This window comes from Morone saxatilis, unplaced genomic scaffold (assembly GCF_004916995.1).
Source record: "Morone saxatilis isolate NCDOM2014 unplaced genomic scaffold, NCSU_SB_2.0 Contig5, whole genome shotgun sequence".
NCBI lineage: Eukaryota > Metazoa > Chordata > Actinopteri > Moronidae > Morone > Morone saxatilis.
Window position 1 is genome coordinate 6,760,344 of NW_023340095.1, and position 12,258 is coordinate 6,772,601.

A 12,258-nucleotide genomic window follows, 5' to 3' on the forward strand; every position below is an offset into this window, starting at 1 on the left:
GTGTGTGTGTGTGTGTTCGTTCTCCCATGGGAGCTCTGATGGAGTTACACACTCACACTCTCTCTCTCTAAGTCGTGGCAGGATCAGGTGTGAATTTCTGCTCCACTTGTTGTCCCACAGTTTATCCTCTCGCCCTTCCCACTCTCTCATGAAACGATGTGATATTAATGAACTGTTTAATAAATTATTCCTCACCCTTTTTTCACTTAGTTTAGCCACTCATCCCTCTCATCCTCTTCTCTCTTCTTCCTGTTTCCCCGTCTAAGGGAAATTCCTGCTTTTAATACAACCTACGTTTCATTTTTGTTCAGCCACTGTTCCTACAGTTATTATGACATTTAACCTACTGGGTGCAATAATGATCCATTTGTTCTTAAAATGAACAAAAGACACTCAAAATGTACATTATAGGCATTCATTACACTGTTAAACCGCTTGCACACACACACTGTGGTACATACAATGTGTTCAGTTTCACTTTCATCTTCAATTCCTCTTCTAGAAGATTGGTTCTGATAACTGGATTTAACTGGGTAACTGGGTGTATACATTGTAAGGCCCATACTTTTGATTCTAACAGCGCTTTAGCTACATTCACTCAAGTTTGTGAGTAAAAAAAAAATATTATAACCAACAGGAATTATGGGCAAACATACGTCACGAAGCAGCACTAAGCACTTCCTCTCTAAAGCCTTTGCAGTAGACATCTGAAAACAGGACCTGTAAATCTGAAGTTGCCTAATCATGTTAAAGCACATTTAATTATCTTCCTGAACTCTCAACCTCTTTTTCTAAGTGTTCCTCTTTCAATTATGCAAGCTTGACCACAGACAGACTGTGGTTTCAGTGTTGAACTTTGTCAGTTCTTCCTTTATTCTTTACCACGGCGCTTTATTATTATTATTTTTTTTGAGAAGTGTTGCCTCATGACAGTTTTCATTGATCTGTTTACAGTTAGTTAAAGGGAACAAAAACTTGAATTGTTGGGAAAACTTGCTGAAGGTTTTTCATACAACTTCATATTCATTCATTCAATGATGTTGTCATTGCAGCACAACATAAATCATTGTATCTTTAGTGTTTCTCTATGTAAATGACATTGACATTGTTTAATTAACAACAATCCAAGTCACCAAATGTTGCAGTTGAATGTTGGAAATTAGATCACATTTAAACAAACTGACATGTTATTACATCTATATGTTAATGGCTGTGAGCACTTCTCTACGTACTTTTTTCTCTCTGTACCTCTGTGTATGTGTTTCCTGCTTCTGTCCTCTTAAGGAAATCCAAACCCTGTCAGGAGTCACTCCTTTTTAGTATCCTCAGTGCAGAAATAATGATTGAATAGATTTGCCCATATAAAATGAGAAAAAGAAAACATAATTCCATGAGTGTAAGTAGCATATTTGTAAGATGTTGTGCTAAACTTTTATGCTGTCACCGTTTAACGTGTTTTTCTTAGAACTATATAACGTATACTGCTCCATTTGCTAGAAAGATGTCAGATGACATTACACGGTCACTGAACAAACCATGTAGCGAAATAGATAAATATACGAGAGTAGCCCACAGGCATGCATCAGCTTAATTCTTTATACATGTTCTTCCCCACGTGGTTAGAAAAGATATTAGATAAGGCTCAACTTAGGTGAATCACACATGAATTTTAACTTGGGGGAAATGTTTCTGCAGCAATGTGAGTGTTTGAATTATTTAGCGGAGGGAAAAGGGATTTCTTTGTGTGACGAGTCCCAGCACAGTGCTTCAGTCTTCTCTTTAATATGGCACAGGATATGGTTTAATCAGTTCCCCTCTCATTCACATGCCCTCGCTGTGTCTCCTGTGACCTTTCACACGAGGAGTCCAGGAGCAGTAAGGAGGCAAGGACGCGAATCAGAGAGCTTTGTGCAAAGCAATGCATCCCATTTGTCTGTCTTCCTTTTTTTTTTTTTTAAATTGATTTGCCAATTTAAATTAATTGTGCGTTTTCTGTCTCCCTTTTTCTGTAGAAATCGGATCATGGCCAGGTGTTGCTGGATGCTGTCTTTAAGCACCTGGAGCTGACTGAGAGAGACTACTTTGGCCTGCACTTGGCTGATGACTCCTTAGATACGGCAGTCAGTATGATGTTTCTGATCTACAGGAAAGTGCGTGTGTGCGTGTGTACATGTGTTTGCCTACTCTAGAGATGCTCTGTATTTGGATCAGTAAAATAAAATCAGATGCATCACAACTGTAAATAATTATCTAAAATGTGCATTGAGTGTATGTGTAGTGTGCGTAGTATATCAATGTGTGTTTTTGTCCACGTGCACAGTGTTTGAGTATTTCTGTCAGGTGTGTGTGAATAATTTAGGTTGTGTGTATTCATGCTCTTGAAGCACGACGATGTCTCTAAGTGTCTCTCAATCAATATTTTACAGCGCTGGCTCGATCCCAACAAGCCCATCAGGAAACAGTTAAAAAGTAGGTGAAATCCACAACGTACCACCTTCACTAACCAGTCCAAGTCATTTTCAGGAATCAGCATTTAATACACTCAATTTCAAGATGTATTAGCTGTTTGAAGCAACAGTCTGCAGTCCAGCCTCAGTGACAGTTAAACGTCCTCAAGCAAAAGTCTTCAGTCCACACTGAGAGTGATTTAATATTCTGAATCTGCCTTAAGCTATGATTAAACTTAATTTCAACCCCGCTCTTTTTATTTTGTTTCTGATAATGAGTAATAGAATTTGTAACATGTAGAACAATTAAGACGTAGCCCTAGTGAGAAATGCAGTCATCCTCAAGCAATGATTGAACTGTGTTTCAACTCTTGTTTTTATGCTGAGCGACTGATTCATTGAGGAATAACCACAGGATGTTGTATTTTACACATGGAGTTAGACTGGTGTGCTTGTATTTGTAGGTTTGCGTAATTTACACTTTGAGTCGTTTATACCGATTGATGTCAGTGTGTCAGTCAGTGTAGCTTTCAAACTTTTGGCTTCTGATTTCCTGAATTAAAACTTTGTGTTTTCAGGTGTTTTCTTTTTACAAGACACTCTGCGTAACCCCCTGCTTACAGCATATACATTATCATAATATAAATTAATATTTCCCACATTCTCAGATTAACGTTCAAAGTTAATCACAGTAGCTAGCTGCACATGTTGTCGCCATCAGATCTGCCATGCTGTGTTTTCCCCTCTAACTCTCCGTCATCATTTTTCCAGGAGGGTCTCCCCATAACTTGAGCTTCAGAGTCAAATTCTTTGTGACAGACCCCAATAAACTTCAGGAAGAATACACGCGGTAAGAAAGGTTTTGCTCAATATTATCTGATGGAAGGTGTTAGGCTGGATTTATACTTCCAGGTGTTAACCTGGCTCTGGTGGCCTATATTTTGATTTATAGTTCAGTGTTGGATCACTACCACAACTCTAGACTTATGTATCATACATGATCTGGTGTATTTATGTTGTTTCATTCAGAAATATGGAGCAATGATCTTGGTGAGCAGAAGGTTGGAAGTGGAAATGGCTTTGCTGGGTGTGTGTTACTGAAAAAGAAAACTATTGAATCTTTTTTAAGAATTATTTCTATATATATCTAAATGTACTAGTTGTTGAGTTTAATTGAACATGTCTGTTGTGATTTATTTAGTGTCTAAGTGCCACACACAGCTGAAAATAGGAGACATAATGTACCAGAGCTCATCGTGGAAGAAGGGACATACTGTATACTGTATGTGTATGAAAAATAAATGTATTTCCTTTCCTTAGATCTTAAGTGAACTAGACAATCATATAAAAATAGGTTTACTGAAAAGAGGGATCTAATCATTGCCAATGGATACCCAGGACCAGAGCTTCATTTTTTAGTTGATGCAACCTCATTAAAGAAAAATAAGAAAGCAGTATGTTTGGTATCAAGGCCTTAATGTGGACTCCAACCCACAGTTGTGCAAACATAAGGTCTGCACCACTGCGCTCTACATAAACAACATACAGGGTAGGCGTCACAACACCATATCGCCTTTCTGCCTGGTGTTTATTTCAGCCTCTCAGCCATGGCCTCGCTCCCTGAGCCCTAATAACACTTTGTATACAGCTTGTAACAGTGAATAGTGAGGCTTGGGTCCGACATGCTGATCTGGTGAATTGTAAATTCAAGTCACAACCAACACACAGTCCTGATAGCTCTGCTGGACTACGTTTATGACGTTGGTGGGGTAGTGCACAACGACACTGGGTTAGCAGTACTGATAGCAAGAGCTAGGATGACGAATGGCTCAGTGTTGCTAGTAGTGGGATTATATTTTCATTCTCCTTTAAATTCAGTTCATACAGGATATATGTTATGAAATGATGAAGAATATCTATTTCTAAAAGAAATCTGTATTATTTATGTTATGGCAAATGAGCTTTATTGTAATTAAACAGAAGCCTCTGCTAAAGGGTGTCTATTGATTTTACATAACAGGCACTTCCATCAGAATTGTCACCATTATAATGTGACCGACAGGCATCTGTTGGCTGCTTGTCTTTACATCATATTATATTCAATTTAAACAGAGGTAATGGTTCGCTGGCCTTTTGTCCTAATGGTGGTGTGTCATCCCCCTGCAGGTACCAATATTTCCTCCAGATCAAGCAGGATATATTAACTGGAAGGTGAGTATGTCTTGCCGCATAAAGAGCTTCTGAAATAGAATAATTCTCACTGTATTATAATTGGTATGTAATGTAATATAGGAGAGCGTTAGTGGGTCTAAAGAGGTGTGTGACTATAGGAAATATAAGTGTATATACATACACATACAAGAAAGCAAGCAATTTCAATCCTGCAGTTAAGCGTAATACCCATGGTATTTATAACGTAGTCGCTGAGGTAACTTGATTGAAGGTCTGGCTTTCAGTTGCAGCAGGTCGAATGTGTGAATGAATAAGTAAATTGCATGCAGCTGTGCAGCGCCTTAAGCTTGTAACAAAAATAAAGACATGAGTCGATGCTTCAAAGCTGCCATATATGGATCTAAAAGTATCAAAATAACTTCAGTCTGTTCAAAAACTAAAGCGAAAACACAGCCATAACTGTTGGTTTGCTTGCGTGTGGTTGAAAAACTATTTCTACTCAGTTTCTGTATTGTAGTTATTTAATATAACAACATAAATGGTATATTATACTTTAAACTCTCTTTGTTTCTTCAAATAAAAGAAAAATAATGTCGATGATTTTTACATTTCTTTATTGCTGTGTTATTATCAACGACAAGTGATCCAAAACTCAATATCTGTATGTGGTTCTTTCCAGATTGCCCTGTCCACACAACACAGCCGCACTGCTGGCGTCCTATGCTGTTCAATGTAAGTAGCTCCTAAAGCTCCCTGGATACATCCACTCTACATACTGATGGAAAGGCAATTCATTAGGCCTCTCTTTAGCTACACACACTGTTAAATGTAATGACTGTGGTTGTTCCAGTGCTTTCATAGCTGGTGCTCTGAAGCCATTAGGATTCAATTAAGCTGTGCAGTGATATTTGATATTATTTGCAGTGACATAAATATTCAATGTGATTGTGGTTCGGTTTTTTACAGTCGAGACTAGTCAAAAATCCCCATTATCGACCAAGTGGAAATACGCTAGAACAATGGCAGCTATGTATTATCCTTTATTTCATCTCTATTTATTGACTAAAGGACAAATAAATAAATGTTTTAGATGGAATGTCTGATCAAATTTACTAGATCTAGATGATATTGTTTCAAACGGTATTAAAATTTTGCTTCAGGCAACGCAATAAATGATCTACTTCCCTTTTTGTTGTTCCTTGCCTACATTTTTCTAAAAGCCAGAGTTTAAAAAACATTTCTACAGACTAGTCAGTGCCAGTGTACGTTCAGCCTCAGCGGTAATCTCATCTACTGTTGTGATTTAGCGTTTGGGTTAAATGCTGACTGGGCCCCTCTGTCATGTGAATAATGACTCTTGACACACTGGTCTGTCTGTCTGTCTCACTCGCTCTTTCTCTTTTATTGCGGCTCATTGTTTGCGTGAAGCCTGTTTATCCTTCTGTCTGTTTCTTTCTTTTTATCTCTGTTTAGTCTTTCTCATCCCTCTCTGCTTATCCCTTTTTTTTCCACACTCCTAAACCCCTTCCCCCTCTCCTCTCTCCCTCTCTCTGTCCTCCACCTCTCTGGCATATTTTGCGGGGAATTTGCACTGCTACGGTATATAGGTCAGAGAAGAGATTTGGCCTAGACTACCAACATCATGACACTACTGCTTTTACCCACACAGACACACACTCTGTAGCTAGGTCCATGTTGTCACTTCGCTCAGTGCCAGCCCAGATTATGAAGATAAATGTTTGCTTTGGGAAAAACGGCTTGAAGCAGCTGCTATGCTGCTAATTCAGTTAGCTCGACCCCAAGTGCCAGCACTGATCACGCTAAATCCCGTGTAAAAGCTTGCACTTTCAAAACACAACAAATCCCACCCAGTAGACCTAAATCCTTGTTTAAAATTGACCAACTGTCCAATAACCATAGCAACGCTTTCCCTCAGAAATAAGGCATTTTGGTAAAAAATAAATAAATCTTGAAATGACACATTTTTGTTTATTTTAAAGCAGTAGATGTGGGGTTGTGTAATTCAGCTTTATCTCAAATGTTGCATCACCAAACACAAGCTGGTATTCACTGAGTTCCATAGTGTTTCTTGTGTTAATTTATTGATATTCACTGTGGTGGTAAACATACAGTTATGTTTGCTGTTAATAAACAGTTAATTGTTAATATACACACACACACACATTTGTGTGCAAACACACATGGACTAAATTACCCCCAATGCCTGTAAATCCATCATCACAAATGGAGAGCTGAATGCCTTGTTTGTGCTTAATTGGTCAATAGCATAATTATAAGGAGCCTGATCCCGAGCTAGCCTTTCCGCTTTGAGCCAGTATACAGCAGAGTATAGATTTCACATCACAATTTGAATATATAAAGAGAGATCAGGTTGTCAGCTTCATTGGCCCTAATATCGGACCTTGTTGAAGTAAGCATCAGCATAAAATAAAACCAACACTAGCCTACTGTTCTCAGATGTAAGGTATTGACTTTACATACTGTATTCCTCCCTGGAGCTGTGTGCGCATCAATAAGCGGGTGAGCTTGAATTGATTCGTTGGTCAATATGCTTAGGCTACCGGCTAGTAGGTTAGTCCAGGGACTACTTTAGTGAATTGATGCTTTTGAACCACAACCGCCAGCTACTGAGCTAATGGCTTTGGGGATTCGCTCTGAAAGCTACCAGAGATCTGGGAATCATTTCACTCTGCCTGTTATATGCAATCACTCCCTTCTTCATTTTTTTTATAAAAAACAACAGTATTTTTGATCCTTGATCCTTGTTATTTTAAACCACATTTAAATGCCTCTGCCCATCTGCCAAATGAAATACATTCATTAGAAAAGGGCCAAAGCACAGTTTTTAATTCCAAATTAAATATGCTTGTTATTTAGTTTGTCATGTTCTTTAAGATATTTGTTATATTCACACACAGTTCTTGCATCGGCCTGGACTAACTTGATACATGTTCACACGCTGACGGCTCAGCTGCTCTGATAATATCATTATAAAAGGGTTGTGTCTCTGTTCAGCCCTGAAAACCTGCGAGGGCACGAACACATGCACGCTCAAAAACAAATGATCAACTGATGCTGTCAATATGCTTTCACACTCAGATCACATTCAGTTTCTATCCTTTATGTGCTTGTAGTGATAATACATGCTTTCCTAACAAAAGAGGATTGTCAGAGGCTGTGAGAAATTCACAGCTAAGGTGTGAAGATTCATTTGTTTTTGTTTTTTTACACCATTGTAACTGCGGTCATTTCAGTGCTTTCCCATGAAAACAAATGCACACCCAAAGTAGATAAGATGGCGGAAAGCGTGCAGAGAAAGAGGGCCAATTAACAAGTGCAGAAGAATTCCTGCATGTCATTGGTTTGGTGTTATTTCGGTTAATAATGAGCCAAAGCATGCAGACATTCATATCCTGAAGATATCTGTCAGTGAGGATAGATATTGCCAGCACTGGCTAAATGGTTTTCATGCCAATAGACCATATTGGCAGTGCTATCATATTTTGGCAGGTCTGGCACTAATAAGCTGTCAGACTTTTTCAGGTCATGGACAGAAAATGGTACAAGCTGGAAAAAGTTGGAATCACCAGTTTGAATAATAGCAAATGTTTATGACCAATATCTACTTTTGCTGCTCTTCACTTTTTCTATTTAATTGAATTAATTGTTTTCATTTTTTTCAGCTATTTGGCTCTAGCAGTACATGTTTTCGGTAACCCTTTATTTGGGTTGTCCGCCTACAGATTATGGAGTAATAGAGTTAATAGAGTATTTGTAACATTTCGCTTTGTCTGTAGATGTTGTGATAATTCATAAACAACTCCTAACCAAGATGTGTTTTGTGCCTAAACCTAGCCAAATCCTTAACCTCAGTGGTCTGGTATAAAAAAAACAGTTGTTAAATCTCCTAATTTATAAGATGTTGAAATGTCGACTGTCCAAAATTAAGAAGATAGATAGATATGGGTATGTAACAGAAATGACATATGCTGTTTTCAGCCAATCCTCCAGCAGTAGGTAAATTCACTCCAGCATAACTTACTTTATGATACAAAAATTCAATGAATCCTTTTTTGAAAGGGATAATCATGCAGCATGATTGTCATCCTTATTGTTAGCTCATTATCTATCTATCTGTGCATAGAGTGTTGATGCATTTACATTATATTAATCAATATTTCTTTCTCTCGCTCTCTTTGTAGCCGAGTTGGGGGACTACAATGAAACGGAGCATACAGCAGGATATCTGTCGGAATACTGCTTTGTCTCCAACCCCCCACAGGACTTCCACAAAGAGGTCTCCAAACATCACCAGCAGCACAGGTACACTGAGACACACAAACGAGCACATTCAAATACATGTACAGATACACGGGAACTGACACAAAAATGAATTGGATGCCAAAGATTACTATATGTCCAGATAAAGAGGCTGTTGATGCCACTGTCATGTCAAATATTGTAATAATGACGCCTTTTGTTGCAGTAAAAGCACACTAATTCTGCCAACAATGTGCATTATATTTAGAACTGACAAAATAGTCAAATATTTTTTTATTTTCTTGAGAAATATGTAAGAAAACTCACTCCCACACATACATTATGATGCACTATGACATATGCCACCAACCTTTTTTCCTGCTGTCATTCATATCTCTGTTCGCCCATTTCTTTTGTTTGCCTTTGTGCCCTTCCCTTTCTCTTCTCCTTCTCCATATGTCTCTTTAACACACACACTCTCTTTCTCTCTCTCAGTGGTCTATCTCCTGCCCAGTCAGAGTTTAATTATCTGAACACAGCACGCACGCTGGAGCTCTACGGGGTAGAGCTGCACTATGCAAGGGTAAGTAAGGTTTTATTCTGCGACTGTTAACACTTGTCTGCTTTGGTGCGTGTGTGTTTGTTAAAGACATTTATATACAGTTTGTGTTTTTGTGTTTCTGTTTGTCTAGTGCCTCGTGTTTTTTTTTTTTCCCAGCACAAGCCATGTGGCCTGTTAGACATGTCAGCGTATCTGTGATCTCACTCCAGTTGTCTCTCTCCTCCCTCTCCCCCACAAAAACCCTGAGAAGTACAAGCTAATTTAGTCCATATCAACCTTCAATCAGTGGCATCAGAATTTATAGAATAAAGTCCCAATCTGCAGCCCACTGTCACAACATGGTTGATTTGACACTGTTTTTGAGCCGCTGGGAGAAATGAGAACAGGTTGGAGGAGCTGCAGTGTGTACAGTTTGTGTTGATGCCTACATCCAGTAGAAATACCACACATTGGCATTCAGCTCTCACTGAAACAGCAACAGATAGTAGCTGCGTAGCCAAGTCATTTCATGTATTTCTGTTGAATAGTCATCACATGAATCTCAATCTACAGTAAAAGCTGAAGACTGTTGAAGGGATAAGAACTATGTTCACATCCACTATAATGTCACGGAGGAGTGGAAATTGTGTTACTAATCTTTTATGAATTGGGACATTAACTTGGTTTCAACCTTAATGTACATAAAATCAAAAGTATGCAGTGTATACTTTGAAGAAATATAAAGGCCATTCCTTTAATAGTGTAACCAGCTCCAGGCTGGTTTTCCAGTTAGGGCAATTCATGATTATTGATTCGGTGTATCAAAACTTTAAGAAAATCAATTTTGTTTTCTGCATAAAGCAGCACAAGACAAACATGTTTCAGCACTCTGTCATCATCAGTATCACATTGCACATGCAGGATGTCCAGTGAATACTGTATAAAATTACATTTCTAAATTAGATAATCAATTAGGACAAAAGTCTCAACATGTTGAAAGGTCTTCTCTTATTTACTGTAGATGTTTATTGGACCCTGGCTCCTCACAAACTCTGGTCTTGTCCAACACAGATTCTTATTTCCACCTGTGTGGCTTTCTTTCAGTGTATCACCGATCTCTGCTCTTTGTTTGAGGCAGGTTGTCTGTTTTCAGCAACGTCTGCTTGTTTTGTAGCAGTGAGGAAGCTAATCCAAAAATGTCTTGCTGTCTTTTTGTCCTTTTTTTTTCACTGTTGTACTCTGTGTGTCTCCTTCACATACTCTGTTACCCTCTCTTCAGGACCAGAGCAACACAGAAATTCTTATTGGGGTGATGTCTGCCGGCATTGTTGTTTACAAGAACAGGGTACGGATCAACTATTTCCCATGGTGAGTGATATACACACACAAGTGTTTAGTGTTTCTGTGAGATTTATTTCAGCCATTCTTAATCCAGTAAGTAGCCATGAAAAGTAAGAACCAAAAAGTGAAACTACCGAACCAAAGTGTTTTTCTGATTACTTAGAGTGTGGGGAGAGGCAGAAGTTGTGGGTGGTTTTGGTGAGAACTTTGGGACCAATGATATCATATCAGATTTGTCACAGTTCAGTTTTAGAAAGTTGGCTTGCATCCATGATTTAATTTCAGTGAGCCAGTTGGTCAGGGTGGAGTGAGTTGCAGTGTTGATGGATTTAGTGGATATGTAATCATCAGCACAGCAGTGGAAATGGAGGCAATGAAAACAGATGAAATCACAGAGAGGGGAGCAGGAAGAGGATGAACAGGACAGGACCAAGTACTAAACCCTGTGGGACGGAAGTGAGGGGCAGTGGGAGAGGTGCTGCTGCTTTTTACGCAAAATCTGTAGTTTGTTAGGTAGCAAGTGGGAAATTGGTTGGAGAGAAAAATATCATCAGAAAGGGATAAAAAATAAAACATACAGGCTTTTTCAACGTGTACCTGCGAACAAAACTGCAGTTTTTTTTTATTCAAGACATGCTTGGAAGTTCAGCAGTTTCAGTTACACCTGCTGAAAGCCCAAAAACAAGGTTGCTGAAAACCAACTGTTTCAGTGAAGCTACTCTGTGGCCAACAACAGAAAACCTGGCAGCTCTCAGGTGTGAATGAGTGGAACTGTGGATGGGAAACAGAGCACTGCTAGAAAGAAAACAACATATCCATTGATATTTTCATACTAAAAAACACAGTCACTATTAGCAGCTACACCAGAACAGATGAACACTTTGCTGCGTTGCTTTCTGTGGTTCCAAAACTAGAGAGCCAGATTTCCTCTGATCTGGGGAATCAAACTGTGCATGTTCTTGTCACAAACTCACCTCTCTGTCCATCAGTCTCCTGCCAGCTCCACTTGAACTGCCTCCAGGGACCCTTTTTGCTGAGAAATACGCTGTGTAATATTTTGGTAACCTCTCGCAGAGTGATTATGACATGGCATATTAATGTTTAAGCCTGAGTTGATCTTTTCTAGAATTATGCAGATGATTCCACCAGATTTTTCTAGCGGAGGGGAGGGGGGCCTTCGTGTTAAACTAGGTTTCCTGGAAACATTATATACATCAAATCTGCCTGCTCTCCTTTTCCCTGTGTCCTTTATTAAACTCTTTCTGTCTAATTCACTTACTCTTGTCACTGTTTATGTCTCTTGCTCCCGTTCCCTCTCCAAAGCATTGATTCTTGGAAATCTCCCATACTCTGCTGCTGCACTGTGGGAGGCTAAATGTTAATGGGTGCCGGGGGTGGGATAGTAACTACTCAAATCCCTGTAACTCCGGAAGATAATTCACTCGTGTGTAGGCTTAACACACACACACACACATA

At 39.0% G+C, this 12,258-nt stretch overlaps 1 protein-coding gene across 2 annotated transcripts in view; it reads left to right on the forward strand.

Moving 5' to 3' along the window:
- Positions 1 to 12,258, forward strand: part of ptpn4a (protein tyrosine phosphatase non-receptor type 4a) — a 37,485-nt gene that overhangs the window by 6,979 nt on the left and 18,248 nt on the right. The window contains exons 2-9 of one of the 2 annotated variants that reach the window (XM_035676751.1): positions 2,013 to 2,150; positions 2,427 to 2,469; positions 3,219 to 3,297; positions 4,614 to 4,658; positions 5,299 to 5,351; positions 8,843 to 8,963; positions 9,396 to 9,483; positions 10,721 to 10,809. In XM_035676751.1, the coding sequence (XP_035532644.1) occupies positions 2,013 to 2,150; positions 2,427 to 2,469; positions 3,219 to 3,297; positions 4,614 to 4,658; positions 5,299 to 5,351; positions 8,843 to 8,963; positions 9,396 to 9,483; positions 10,721 to 10,809 (656 nt within the window). The remainder of the gene's footprint in view (positions 1 to 2,012; positions 2,151 to 2,426; positions 2,470 to 3,218; positions 3,298 to 4,613; positions 4,659 to 5,298; positions 5,352 to 8,842; positions 8,964 to 9,395; positions 9,484 to 10,720; positions 10,810 to 12,258) is intronic. The other variant, XM_035676752.1, reaches the window with a different exon arrangement.